Consider the following 15535-nt stretch of genomic DNA (forward strand, 5'->3'; position numbering starts at 1 on the left):
GAGCATTTAATGTCACGAGTTTCAATGTAAAGTGCATACAAGACTTCAGACTTGATAGAAAATCATGAGTGCAAATGTTCAATTTGTAATTTTTAAATTGCATGTTGAAATAATATTTTAAGATATATTGCATTAAATAAAATATATTTAAACTTTTTACCCTTTCTTTTAACTTTTTTTTTTTTTTAATGAATGACTTTTCCTGTTAATCTTTGCTAGGATTGGTATTTTCAACTTTGTGTGTTTGTTTAGAATATAACCATTCTAAAAGATGTATAGGATATCTCAGAGCTGTTTCTATTTGTTTTCCCTAATGTACAATGCATTTATTTTCTCATAATTCCCTTATTATCTGTGTCTTTGTGTATGATTTTGTTCCCATTTGTATACCTTCTATGGTGAGGTATCTATACGTGCCCATTTTTTTTTAACCTTTTGACTCCCTTCACCCATTTCTCCAACCACTTACCACCCACCTCTGGCAACCACCAATATGGTATGAGATTGTTTTTTGTTTGTTTGTTTTTGACTCCACATATAAGAGAGATTCGAATGTATTTGTCTTTCTCTATCTGATGTATTTCACTTAGCGTAATGCCCTCAAAGTACATTTATGTTGTTGTAAATGGCAAGGTGTCAGTCTTTTTTATGTCTGAATAGTATCCCATTCGGGCTTCCCAGGTGGCTCAGTAGTAAAGAATCTACCTGCTGAGCAGATGTGGGTTTGTTCCCTGGGTCAGGAAGATCCCCTAGAAAAGGAAATTGTAACCCACTCCAGTATTCTTGCCTGAAGAATTCCGTGGACAGAGGACCCTGGTGGGCTACCGTCCATGGGGTCACAAAGAATCAGACATGGCTTAGCAATTAAACAGCAGCAAGCAGCAGCAGGAATATCCCATTTTTTATGGATATGTGTTTGTATGTGTATGAATGTGTATACACACACATTACAATTTATCCACTCAGGCATCAGTGGACACTGGAGATTTAGGCTGTTTCTGTATCTTGGCTGTCATAAGTAAGGCTGCGTGAACATGGGGGTGCAAATATCTTTTTGAGTTAGTGTTTTCATTTCAGATAAATGACCAGAAGTAGAGCTGCTAGATCGCATGGCAGTTCTACTTTTAATTTCTTGAGGGACTGCCATTCTGTTTGCTGTAGGGGCTATGCCAGTTTACATTCCCACCAACAGTGCGCAAAGATTCTCTTCTCCACATCCTTGCCAACACCTGCTATGTCTTGTCTTTCTGATAGTAGCCATTCTGACAGGTTTGAGGTGATATCTCATTGTGGTTTTGATTTGTATTTCCCTGATGATTCAGCATATTTCCATGTATCTGTTGGCCATCTGTATGTCTTCTTGGGAAAAATGTCTATTCTGATCTTCTCATCTTCTAATCAGATTGTTTTTGCTGAGTTGTATGAGTTCTTTATATATTTTGGATATTACCCCATATCAGATATATGATTTGCAAATGTTTTCTCCCATTCAGGAGGTTGCCTTACATTAGCTTTTGAGTAAGATGATGTCCCCCTTATTTATTTTTCCTTTTGCTGCTTTGCTTTCAGTGTCAGATTCAAAAAGTTATTGCCCAGACCTACATTAAGGAGATTACTGCCTATGTTTTCTTCTAGTTTTATGGTTTCAGGTCTTACATTTAAGTCTTCGATCCATTTTTAATTTTTGTGCATGATGTGAGATAGTTGTTTTATTCTTTTGCATATAGCTCTCCACTTTTCCCAACACAACTTACTGAAGAGACTATTCTTTCCCCCTTGTATATCCTTGTCTCCTTTGTCATGAATTAATTGACTGTATATGTATGGGTTTATTCTTTTTATTTTTTTAATATAAATTTATTTATTTTAATTGGAGGCTAATTACTTTACAATATTGTATTGGTTTTGCCATACATCAACATGAATCCACCACCATGGGTGTACACGTGTTCCCCATCCTGAACCCCTCTCCTACATCCCTCCCCGTACCATCCCTCTGGGTCATCCCAGTGCACCAGCCCCAAGCATCCTGTATCCTGCATCGAACCTGGACTGGCGATTCATTTCTTATATGATATTATACACGTTTCAGTGCCATTCTCCCAAATCATTCCATCCTCGACCTCTCCCACAAAGTCCATAAGACTGTTCTATACATCTGTGTCTCTTTTGCTGTCTCGCATACAGGGTTATCATTACCATCTTTCTAAATTCCATATATATGTGTTAGTATACTGTATTGGTGTTTTTCTTTCTGGCTTACTTCACTCTGTATAATAGGCTCCAGTTTCATCCACCTCATTAGAACTGATTCGAATGCTTTCTTTTTAATGTCTGAGTAATACTCCATTGTGTATATGTATCACAGCTTTGTTATCCATTCATCTGCTGATGGACATCTAGGTTGCTTCCATGTCCTGGCTATTATTAACAGTGCTACGATGAACATTGGGGTACAGGTGTCTCTTTCAATTCTGATTTCCTTGGTGTGTATGCACAGCAGTGAGATTGCTGGGTCGTATGGCAGTTCTATTTCCAGTTTTTTAAGGAATCTCCACAGTTCTTTTTATTTTTTTTAATGTGACTGTTAGATCATTTAAAATTATTTATGTGGCTCATAAAGATCTTCCCTGGTGCTCAGCAGTAAAAAATCCACCTGCCAGTTTAGGAAATGGGTTAGATCCCTGGGTCAGGAAGATCCCCTGGAAAAGGCAATGGCAACCCACTCCAGTATCTGTGCCTGGGAAATCCCATGGACAGAGGAGCCTGATGAGCTACAGTCATGACATCACAAAAAGCCTAAAATAAGCAAATAAATATAGCTCATAGTATATTTCTGTTGGACAGAGCTGACCTAGACTATAGGTTTCTTGAGGCCAAAAATGGTGTCTGACACAGATAGCCAATCATGTTTGATAAATCAAACTGTTGATATGAAGTGAATGAATAGATAAGAATTATAATAATTTTTAAAGTAATGATTTTGACATTGTGGATGGATTTAGAAGGTGATAGGTCAGATGAAATGGATTTTGTCAGGAAGTCATTAAATGTTTATTAATTTTCCCCAGTGAATGGGGCTGAAACATACATTAAAAGAGATGCAAGTTCTGGCAGCAGCTGCTACTCATGAGACATTGAGATCTGCCCTGTACAGGCTAACCTGGTTTTGCTACCCATGATTCCTTTGTTCTGCGTGCTAGATTGTCTCAGTCATGTCCGACTCTTTGTGATTCCATTGACGGTAGCCCACCAGGGTCCTCTGTCCATGGGATACTCCAGGCAAGAATACTGGAGTGGGTTGCCATGCCCTTCTCGCCTTTGTTCTAGTGCCGTATATAATACAGAAATTTGTTTAGGAGTGATCCATTTCCAGAGAGAATTTTTCCTGTGTATCATTTAGCTGTGGTTCTCAGACTTTAATGTGCCTAAAAGTCACTTGCAAAGCCTGTAACAAATGTAGATTCCCAAAGCCATTTCCGGAAATTCTGAGTCATTAGGTAAGAGATGGCTCCCAGGAATCTGCATGTTACCGCCCCAGAAGATTCCAGCATGACCCATAAACAATGCCTTGAGGACCACGCTGTATGGCAGCACAATCTGGGAGTAGCCTGGAGGTTCAGGTGGAGGGGCAGTTTGCTTAGTGATTCTTTCCCTTCTCCAGGGGATCTTCCCAACCAGGAATTGAACTGATGTCTCCTACATTGCAGACAGATTCTTTACTGTCTGAGCCACTAGGGAAGCCCATTATACTATAAAGAACTCAAATTGTTAAATATTTTAATACTCAAAAGTTGCAGCAAAGGAAACAGCAGTGAAAAGGCAACCTACCAAATGGAAAAAGATATTTGCAAACCATATATTATATAAGGGGTTAATATCCAGAATATATAAAGAACTCCTACAATGCAATGACAAAATAACTTCGATTATAAAAAAAATAGGTAAAGGACTTGAATAGACATTTCTCCAAAGAAGATATGCAAATTGCCAGTAAGCATGTGAAACAGTGCTCAGTGTGCACATGGTCAGGGAAATGCAAGTCAAAACCACAGTGAGATACCCCCTCACACCCATTAAGATGGTTGCTGTCAAAAAAACAACAAAATAATGTGTGTTGGTGAGGATGGAGAGAAATTAGAATAATTGAAGCCCTGTTGGTAGGACTGTAAAATATGCACTTACTATGGAAAAAAGTACAGAGATTCCTCAAAAAATCAAAAATAGAACTACTGCTCTGTGATCCAGCAATCCCACTTCCGGGCGTGTATCTAAAAATGATAAAAACAGGATCTTGAAGAGATATTTGCACGCTGATCATTCACAGTAGCAAAGATTTGGAAACAATTAGATGTCCATCAGTGGATGAGTGGATTTAAAAAATGTGCTATATATATACACAATGGAGTATTATTTAGCACTAAAAAGGAAGGGAAACCTATCCTGTCCTACGATATGGATGAACCTTGAGGACGTTATGCTAAGTGGGTTGCCATGTCCTCCTTCAGGGGACCTTCCTGGCCCCGGGATCGAACCCACGACTCTTACATCTCCTGCATTGGCAGGTGGGTTCTTTACCACCAGCGCCACCTGGGAAGCCCAAGTGAAAGAAGCCAATCATGAAAAGACAAATACTTTAGTATTCCACTTATCTGAAGTACCTAAGAGAGTCGAACTATAGAGTGATAATTGTCAGGGTCTGGGGGGAGGCAGAAATGGGGAATTGTTCAGTGCGGGTAGAGTCTCAGCCATGCAAGATGAAAACATTCTGGAGTTCTGTTGTACAACAGTGCACAGATGGTTAATGGTACTGTACTATTTACTTAAGATTGTTCCAAAGATAGATTTGTTACATGGCTTTTATCATAATACAAAATTAATTAAAAAGTATCAACTATCCTAATAGTTCATGGTGATATCAAACTCAAGGAAAGAATATCATTTGTTTCCTTGGATAATACCTTTTTTTTTTTAGAAATTTTGTTGGAAGCCTTGAGCTACATAAAATAAATGTGTGCTTGCTGTGAAGCTGTGTGGGTGGTGAGAGGAATGGAAGCTTGTGACCTCTCCATGATTTATTAAGTAGAAGGCAAGCCTTACTCATCGTGAGTGTCATTCCCAAAGCAACATGTCCAAAAACCTGGATGCTCTCCAGGAGGAAGAGAGATGCTGATTGTGGGATGCTGTCATCTCAGAGGCATCTCAGAGACACTCAAGAAAATGTCATCCTTTCTCTCTCCTGTGCCCATACCTGAAGCCTGGAATATCAGCACCTCGATTGCATTTCCCTTAAAATGTTTAAAAAATTCCTTAGAAACTCAAATCATTTTAGGGATCCTGGTTGCCAGGATAGTTTCTGAGGCAGAGGGAGAACGATTGGGTTGATGTTATTGGAGCAGCCAGAGCCTTCATACGATGAGCATTCACCCTGGCAGCCAGCAAGCCGTCTGTGTCTGGTCAGAGGCCATTCCTTTAGGTAATGAGTTCTCCATTCATTCTGGTAACTGCTAGGCACATGCGGGGGGTGGGCTGGCTGTTCCCCTCCCTGCGTTTGCCTAGCTCCCATGAGTGGGGCAAATGGTGGTGGTTTAGTTGCTTAGTCATGTCCAAGTCTTTGCAACCTATGGACTACAGCACACCAAGCTCCTCTGTCCATGGGGTTTCCTAGGCAAGAATACTGGAGTGGGTTACCATTTCCTTCTCCAGGGGATCTTCCTGATGGAGGGATCGAACCTGGGTCTCCTGCATTGCAGGCGGATTCTTTACCAACTGAGCCACCAGGAAAGCCCAAGGCAAATGGAATGAGGTGCAAAGGCATCAAGTGACTCCCATATTTACTAATGAGATGAAAATACAGTACTGGGTTGATCGAAACTGAAATAATCACATTTTCTTCCTTTGTACTTTTATGGTGTTTTGTTTTGGCTTCTCTTTTTGTTTGCTTTTGTTTTGGCAATGTGCTGGTTTACTTTTCAGAAATATTAATTATGAGAGATTTAAAATCTACAGAGACCTACAGATGCAGTATACTCATGACCTAGCTTATCAAAGACAACATTGTGGGTACAAAGTCCCTGTATATGCCTCTTAAATTATATTCCCTGTCCCTACGGCAGTGGTAGCTGCTGTCTGGAATTCAGTGTTTGTCATTCACATTTCTTTATACCTTCACTATATAATGCTTGTATATTTCAATAGTATAGAGTATTGCTTGCATGTAATGGTCTCATATTTTCTGTAGTCTTCTGCAACCTGCCCTTTTCATTCAACCTGCCTGTTTACTTCTTAAACCTCATTTGGGATGTTTCTTCCAGTATTACTTAGCTAAACTACTCTAGATGCTCTACTACTCTAGGTCCTACTCTGCTGCTAAGTCACTTCAGTCATGTCCGACTCTGTGCGACCCCATAGACGGCAGCCTACCAGGCTCTGCCGTTCCTGGGATTCTCCAGGCAAGAACACTGGAGTGGGTTGCCATTTCCTTCTCCAATGCATGAAAGTGAAAAGTGAAAGTGAAGTCGCTCAGTCTTGTCCGACTCCTAGCGACCCCATGGACTGCAGCCCACCAGGCTCCTCCGTCCATGGGATTTTCCAGGCAAGAGTACTGGAGTGGGGTGCCATTGCCTTCTCCAGGTACTACTCTAGGTACAGTGTTACTGTGGAGTGATGTTTGGCTCCTAAAATGGCTTAGATTGAAAAATGTTACGTGTCAAATTAATGTAATAGTAGTACAGTGTGTAACTGTTAAACGTATTTGTTTTATTTCAGGTTATAATGTAACTTATCCTCTCATGCTTTTTCCCTGCCCCTTCTCCCCAAATCATCAACAGTAGAAAAAAGAAGAAGGAGGAACCATGTCAGGACACAAATGGTAAATAATTTGTTGTCTCTTCTGAATTGGGGGAGGCTATTGAAAAAGGAAAGCATGTAGTATATACTCAATAAATGTCTACTGAATGGAAAAATCAGGAGTCACAATAGCAGTAAATAACCTATTAGCCTTCAACCAGTGTTGAATATGTGCCGGGCTGTGCTGTGCTTGGTTGCTCAGTCGTGTCTGACTCTTTGCGACCCCATGGACTGTATGTAGCCCACCAGTCTCCTCTGTCCGTGGGGATTCTCCAGGCAAGAATACTGGAGTGGGTTGCCATGCCCTCCCCAGAGGATCTTCCCAACCCAGGGATCCAAGCCAGGTCTCCCGCATTGCTGGCGGATTCTTTACCATCTCAGCCACCAACAAAGCCCCCATGCTGAGTACAGTCAAGTTCAGTATCCCTACTAAATGTAATATGAAAAGCAATAACCAAAAATATTGCCTGAGAAATTCATTTACATGTACCTTTTTTCTTGGGAATCTAGTGATAGCTTTTCTTACCATCATTTTTTCAGTGTAATGAGTTGATACATTTTTCAATCTCTGTCTTATTTACAACTTTTACTATTAGAGTTATAAGGGAATTTTATATAGGGCAGCTATAAAATAACAGTGTAACTGTATAATGACAAAAATAACTCAGACTCATTAATTAATAACTCAGAAGTCATTAATAGTCATGACTTCAACCTTTGTGAACATCCAGGAGCCAGTCATTGCTGGAAATAGATGATGCTGAATAAAACAGATGTGGTCCTCACACGGCAATATTAGCACTGCCATTCACATGCCTGTAACTCATCTAAGCATCATGTTAAACTGCTTATAAATTCAGGTCTGCTATAAGCAGTGTTCCTGAACCCTTTTGAAACCTTGATCCACCACTCAAGGTGATCTTTGTCATGCTTTACCTCCTTTAATTTGTATCATGAAAAAATACAGTGCCTATTTTCATTTTTCAAAGGTACAGTTAATTATAATAAAGACTATACTTTTTAATTCCTCCTCTTTCAGTAGAGAAGCATCAGGTCCAGCTCCTCAGTAATATCGAAAGTCACACTTTAAAAGAATTTTGCATCTTAAAATGTAATGAGCTTTAAAAGGTAATTAATAAACAGCTAAGGGATTTTGTTTCCCTGAGTATCCCCATTTGACAACTCTCTAAGAGTTGTCAGACTGTTTTTTTAATTATTCCATCTTGCCTCATTAAGACAAACGGATGGCTTCATCCCCTGACCCTCTTAATGGCTGTCATATCTTGGCAGCAGGCTCAGGGAAGCAGGTAGTTAAGTCCCCCACTTAACCACCTGGGAGAGCCCCAGGAGGTGGGCCCTTCCCCAGAGCCTTTCTCCCATTTACCTTTCAAAGCCACTTTACCACTTGCTACTGAAATGCGAGGGCTGCAGAGAACATTGAAATGCATGCTGCGCTGGGATTTAGAGGCTTGGATTTTAACCCTGTGTGATTCTGGACAAGATTCTTAACATTTTGAAACCTGAGATTCCTCATTGTTAAATGACAGGAGTGAAGGGTGTTGACTAGATCTCCAAAGTCCTTTTTTTTTCCCCTTCATAATGAAAAATTTTTTAAATCTATGACCTTTGACAAAAAAAAAAAAAAAAAAAAAACAATAGAAGTCCGTCCTACTCCCCACTCTTGAAAATTCCTTTCCCTTGAAATAGCCACAGTTTGGGCTTTTTACAGCTGCTCTGGGTGTCCGGTGCTTTGCATGGGCTCTGTCCAGTTGCAGTAAGCGGGGGCTAGTCTGCTGCGGTACGCGGTCTCCTTGTTGAGGTGGCCTCTCGGTGCAGAGCACAGACTCTGAAGTGTGTGGTGACGGCACTAGAATGTGCAGGCTTCCGTAGTTGCAGCACACGGGCTCAGTGGTCATGGCACACAGACTTAGTTGCTCCGTAGCATGTGGGATCTTCCTGGACCAGGAATCAAACCCATGTTCCCTGCACTGGCAGGCAGATTCCCAATCACGGGACCGCCAGGAAAGTCCTCTTCCCATCTTTTAACACACGTAGTATGTAGAAGGATTATCTTTTATACAAAAGTCATACATATTTTCATTTCCTTTTCTCTGATTTAAGCTCATAATAAAACCTTTTAATTTGCATTTAATTTTAAATAATAATTATATATATTTAAGATGTGCAACATGATATTATGATATACATAGTGAGATCATTTCTGCAGTTAAGCTAATTAACTTATCATCTCCTTTATAGTTACCGTTTTTTGTGTGTGATGAGTGCACATGAAGAGTAATGCTCCCCTTCTAGCCTGTTTGCAGTGTTCAATACAGTATTATTGAGTGTGGTCATCATGCCTATACATTTGATATCTAGACGTATTCCCAACTTTGAAATAATGCAGAAAGATATAAACCATAATCCTTCGCCTCTTTCCAAAGATGTAACCATTGCTAAGGAAGTCATCTGAAACTCTGATTTTTTTAAGAACAAGTTTTTTAAGAACAAAACTTGTGAATTTTATCCGGCAAGAGAGTGTAAATCATCAAGGTTTGAGATACATATTTTGGTGCAATTGTATAAAGCCATTTCTGTTTTAGAACCCAAGTCTGGCACATTTGAGTGCTAATAGGATGGGATGGAAGAAGTTGCATGTCTGCAGAGGGAGACACCTGGGGGTCCCATGCGAGCTGGATGGGAACCCTAGACACACAGGAGGTGGTGCAGACACAACCAGGAGGGACGGAGCCCAATGGCAAGCTTTCTGTCAGTGTTTGGGTACCCTGGGCACTTTTACAGAACTCCACTGCATTCTCAGTTGGGTTTTCTCTAATTTCTTCTTTACACCCCTTTTTAAAAAAACTTTTTATTTTGTATTGGGATATTAACAATTAACAATTTATTTATTATTTTTTTCTTTTTTTAATTTAATTTTATTTTTAACAATTTATTTTGTATCGGGAGATTAACAATGTTGTGATAGTTTCAGGTGAACAGCCAAAGGACCCAGCCATACATATACATGCATTCATTCTCCCCCAAACTCCCCTCCCATCCATATCATTGAGCGGAGTTTCCTGTGCTATGCAGTAGGTCCTTGTTGGTTATCTGTTCTAAAAACAGGCGTGTGTACAGGTCCATCCCAAAGTCCCCAACTATCCCTCTCCCTCATCCTTCACACAGCAACGGTTAGTTCATTCTCTGAGTCTATTCTTGACACACTTTTTGATGTGATCCTCACTGTGCTATTCCTGAAGAATAGCTTCCTATATGTATTTTAACCATTTATGTTTAATAATTTAAAATTTTAATACGAAAAATCCATAACCAATTAAAAAAATTTTTTTTTCAAAATTTTGTGTGTCTGTAGTAAGAACACTTGACATGAGATCTACCATTTTAACAAAATTTTAAATGTGCCTGTGAACTACAGGCACAATGTGAATTGCAGGCACACGGTTGTGCAGCCGATCTCTAGAACTTACTCGTCTTGCACCACTGAAATTTTATGCCTGTCGATCAGTAATTTCCCCTTTCCTCCTCCCTGTCCAACATCAGGGAACCACAATTCTGTCCTGATTCTGTGAGTTTGACTATGTGAGGGACCTCTGTGACAGCTTTCAAGTATGCTGTTTTGCAGCCCCTTATCTCTACTTTTCTGCCATCACTTCAGCGTTGGCTGCAGTGCAGACTGGAGAGAACTTTGGTGTTCGGCTTTATCTGTTACTCCCTGGGGTGCTTGAGGCAGTCCCCTTGCCTGGCTTGGCTTCCCTTTCTCCATTTCTCCAGTCTTTCAATTTCCAAAGTCCTCGAGCTTGAGTTCCTCGGTTTCCTGCCAAGGTTTCTTAATTTCCTCACTAACTTGTAAGGTTTTGGTGTAAAAATTAGACTTGATTAACCTTTTGGTGTAATAACCATGTAGGAAAGCACTTCTGTGTTTAGTAACGTTGTGAATGTTTGGATACATTTGTTTGTGCTCTGATGTCTTAAATCTTTTTGAAAGTCGTGAGTAAAACCTCTCTTTGAATGCCTGTGCCCTTTAGCAGTTATCCCTGGGACTTACACAATCGATATCCCCAAGACAAGTCAGTTGTAAATAAGATGCAGCAGAAGTATTGGGAAACGAAGCAAGCCTTTATTAAAGCCACGGGGAAGAAAGAAGATGAGCATGTCGTTGCCTCCGACGCAGACCTGGACGCCAAGCTAGAGGTGAGCGCTTCATGGCCCTTGACCCCCGTATGGCCATCTTGCTAGGGACAGAGTCTGAGAGTGTATTCACAGAAGCAAGCATATAGGTGTGCTTTGTATTTGAAAACACATTGCAAACAAAATCGTTCATGAGGAAAATCTAGGATCAGATCAACTGAATTCCAGCATATTTTTTTTAAACCCACAATTCTGTAACCACCAGTATACCTCAGTTAATTCATTTTTTAAGCACTTTATTGGAATGCATGAAATGTGGTAAATTCTCAATAAATGTTTATTAAAAAACATTAACTCAAAGAGCCAGTGCTACTATAGATAGTTAGGGTCAGACAAATGTTTACATTTAAAGAAAAAAAAAGGATGACAGCAAAAAGTCCTGGAACATGAGTCTAATAAGGTTGTGTTGAATCCTGGAAAATTCAAGAATGAATTAACTAATATTTAGTTAGACTAGTTAATAACACAGTAAGCTGAATTAGTAGCTGATTGACTCTCAAATACCTGGTGAAAGGGCCACTAATTTCCTACCTTGCTGGACATTCTGCTGATACTTTAGATCAAAATTTAAAAAGCATTTGCTATATAGCAGAAGCTAACACAACATTGTAAACCAACTATACTCCCCAAAAACTTAATTAAAAAAAAAATTTTAAAGCATACTTATCACTTCTGTGAATGAGAGGGCACAGAGAGAAATAATGTGTTACGTGGTCTAATAAGAATTCAGAGTGATATCAAAATATAAGCTACAATTCATGAGCTGAACACTTAATGAGAGGAAGGTCAAAAGTTCAAGATTTCAAAAAGCGTTCTGAGAAGGGAGGGGCCAGGATGGTGCGAACTGTGCTTCTTCTGGGAAAGAGAGGCTGAAGGGGAGATGTTAGCCACTGATTCTCTGGGCTGGGCTGTCACGTGGAAGAGGATAAGGCTCAGTCATCCTGTGTACCTGAGGAAAGAACTAGACCCAGGGCCATGATTCCCAGAACTCATCTCTCATGGAATTATCTCAGGTGTTCGTTTGCCTGCCCTCTCTCCATCAGGGGTCAGATTCCGTGTCAGCCTTATTCACTGTTGTATGCTCAGCCAGACACGGTACACATTCATAAGTATCCAGTGAATAAGTATGCACGGTAATACAAGTAACATGAGTTCCCAGCCCTCTCTCCTGTCAGTGGGATTGTTCTAACCGAAGCTGGGCTTGACGGAGATGCGCTAATAGAGTTTGTTGCAGCAGAGAGGAGAAGAACCAGAAGGCCTCTATTTTTTTTAAGCGATAATATACTTTTGCGGGGGCGGGGAGGGGGGCCATGTCCCGTGGCATGTGGGATCTTAGTTCACTGACCCGAAATTGAACCTGCATCCCCTGAACTGGAAGCATGGAGTCTTAACCACTGGACCACCAGGGATGTCCCAAGGCCTCTGTTCTGATTTTAGTATTCTAAATAGAATTGAAACGATGATAAGTTGTATATGCTTCTCACATCTTATAGATTTATTTTTTCCTCTTAACAACCTAGTAAATACAAGCATTATTCAAATTTAGTATGTTAATTTCTAGTATGTGAAACAAAATACAGTGATTTTATGTTTATATTTAGGCTCTTGCAGCAGCATTTTCAGGCTTCCCAGGTGGCACTAGTGGTAAAGAACACACCTGCCAATACAGGTTGACGTAAGAGGCACAGATTCCGTCCCTGGGTCGGGAAGATCCCCTGGGGGAGGGCATGGCAACCCGCTCTAGTACTCTTCCCTGGGAAATCCACGGACTGAGGAGCCTGGCCGGGCTGTGGTCCATGAGGATGCAGAGTCAGAGCCTGAAGCAGCTTAGCATGCACGCACGCATACTCCACGTGACCAAGATTGATCATATTAAGCATTCGTAAGAGTGGTTTTTAATCTTTTCGGTATATATGCATATGTCCATTTTTATTAGAACATTTGGTCATATTTATCACGAAGCCAGTCTTCTGTTTTGACTCAAACGATGAAGTGCTTTGTAACACCAGTTGTGACGGCTACATCGGCATGGCCGGTAAGCCAGGGGAGAGGGGGAGGAACCTTGCACTCCTTTCCTGAAGCGGCTCTTCAGAGGCACAAGGTTTGTCCACCAGGTTTTTTAATTGATCCCAGTCTCTGAGTCAGTAGACAGAGGGTGGAGAAAGTGTGATGTCTCTGAACTATATGCTCTCCTTTAAAAAAAAATATTGTAGTATAGTTGATTTAAAACTGTTTTATCTTCTCTTGAACTGTCTCCATTTCTGAAGCAAAGACCAGAAATTAAAATCTAGTTAAATTCTTCCCCCTATAGCCCACCTGCTTTCCCCTTAATATTCTCTGTTATGGCCATAGCATGACATATTAGGTTTCTTCTACATGTATTTTATGAAATAATTGGGAAAAAAAGGAGTGATAGGGGCTGCTAGCTAAACTCCATTTTACCAGATGTCTTCAAAGCAGACAGAACATTCAGCTGATTGATTTTTGTTTGTTTTTATAGAGTTGTTTAAGTATGCATTAGGATCATAGAATAAGCTAGTGTCGTGTTTTAAATATGATGCTTAATTGACAGATCCTCCATTTGGAAAAAAAAAAAAAACAGCAAGTGGTAAAAGAAATAAATTAGATTATGAATGAATATTGGGTCTCTGGTTTACCAAGTCCTCTAATGGGCCCTGCACTTAGGATTTCTGTTTTTCAGCTATTATTTGAGTAGTCTGGAGGAAATCATCTTTCTGCAGATTTCATTTTAGATTGCAGAGATGATGAACTCTAATAAATAGAGAAAAACAGGAGCATATTTAAAAGCTTTGGTCACATTTTCTGTTTAGTATATCACATAACACCAAGCATACTTAGGCATATGATCTTGTTTTTAGTGGGCAAATCAGACATTATGGTTATATTCAGTGTAATTGTTTTTTATTTCATTGCTGCCTGTTTTATTTAGCATTTTGTTTGTATTTTTATTATAGCTATTTCACTCAATTCAGAGAACCTGTCTGGACTTGTCTAAAGCAATTGTACTCTATCAAAAGAGAATATGTTGTAAGTATGCCTTAAGTGTGAATATTGACCAAATAGACAGTAAGATATTGGATATTTTGTCTTAATGTATAATTTTATATGTTTAGGAGGCAAGACAAGAAAACAAGTGTTTCGGGGTGTCTGTCTTTGCTCTTTAATTGGTAGGTTGGGGTCTTTAAAAATTTTATCAGAAATTCTTTACATAGGCTGTTTATCTCTCAGTGCAAGTGCAATAACAGAGGAGCTTTGCATTTAGCCTACCATGGGTAAGTATGTGCCACTTCCTTTCCTAGTTATAAAAAAGTTTTCTCAGTTTTATATCACGGGATTTAAAATTTTGGAGCTGTTACTATTTGATTGCCTAGGCTCTCTTAGGTCCAGTTTTGTTCCTTTTAAAATGACCAAATGAAGAGAGAAGGCACATACAGTTAATCCATTGACTATATTTTGTTGACAGCACTTCTTCCTGAACATTTTATAATGTCAGATACTGGTTTTTTTAGGGAAGAAGATTTTCCTATGGTCATCCCATCTTAAAATCATTACCAACAGAGTTGTCTCTGAAATGCTAAATATCAAGTTGTTGTGTCTCTTTGTTTTTAAATTTCCATGTGGAGATCGTTTAAGAGTACAGTTTCTGTATTTCTGAGACCAAACTCTGAGAAGTTTGTTTCTGACTCCTCAAACCCCTTTCCAGTAATCACAAATTAACAGTTGGCCATTTTCCTTTACTAGTAGTCTTTTATGAAGACTATTTTGTGGAAGTACAAAATCCCAGGATTTAGAGGCAAAATTTGGTAAATTATCTGTGTTACTATTTACCAGATATTTGAGCTAAGATGTCTCCAGCGCTATCAGTCCACAGTCTTCAGGTATGAGGCAGTCCAGACACATGGCACCCTGCCTCCGACATTTCTCTGTCCCACGTCCAGTCAGTCACAGGTGCTGGTCCATTTTGTCAGCTCATTTGCTTTCCAGTTCTCCTTCCTCTACCTCTTCACGGCCACTGCCTTCATTCAGGCCACCGTCATCACTCTCTTCCTTGTTTGGCTGCATCAGCTTCCTAACCGGTCTCCCTGCCCCTACTTTTGCCTCCTCCAGCTCATCATCCACACTGCAGTCAGAGAGCACTCAGCCATCTCCTGGAGCTCCCAGGGGTCAAAGCTGGAGTAATCTGAGCAACAACAAAAATGATGAATAGTTTTAGGTTACAACCCATGAAGTGAGATAATGTCCATAAAGTGTATGTATAGAAATAAGCAAAGAAATGGCGGAGAAGAAATAGTTCTTCCTTATAAAATAATTGCGATTAATCTAGAAAGAATGAGGGAACCACAAAAGCACACCCACAGAAAGAATTGTGACATGCATGATTCCTGGAAAGATGTTACAATTAGTGAGTGAAAGTTTGAGAAGAGACTGCATCTTCGTACAGTCTTCCGAATTTACT

General features: G+C 39.9%; 1 protein-coding gene across 35 annotated transcripts in view; it reads left to right on the plus strand.

The window, feature by feature from the left end:
* Positions 1 to 15535, plus strand: part of ICA1 (islet cell autoantigen 1) — a 162641-nt gene that overhangs the window by 19078 nt on the left and 128028 nt on the right. For 7 of the 35 annotated variants that reach the window (XM_086397640.1, XM_086397650.1, XM_086397658.1 and 4 more), the window contains exons 2-4: positions 6769 to 6871; positions 10896 to 11061; positions 14034 to 14106. In XM_086397640.1, coding sequence (XP_086253766.1) covers positions 6855 to 6871; positions 10896 to 11061; positions 14034 to 14106 — 256 coding nt within the window. In that variant the 5' untranslated portion in view covers positions 6769 to 6854. Of the gene's footprint in view, positions 1 to 6768; positions 6872 to 10895; positions 11062 to 12994; positions 13160 to 14033; positions 14107 to 15535 lie in introns of those variants that run through there. The other 28 variants (XM_086397642.1, XM_086397652.1, XM_086397659.1 and 25 more) reach the window with 8 other exon arrangements.

The sequence above is a fragment of the Bos grunniens genome, chromosome 4, assembly GCF_055505025.1.
Source record: "Bos grunniens cultivar Pamir isolate PY7600 chromosome 4, Bosgru_T2T1.0, whole genome shotgun sequence".
NCBI classification, from domain to species: domain Eukaryota; kingdom Metazoa; phylum Chordata; class Mammalia; order Artiodactyla; family Bovidae; genus Bos; species Bos grunniens.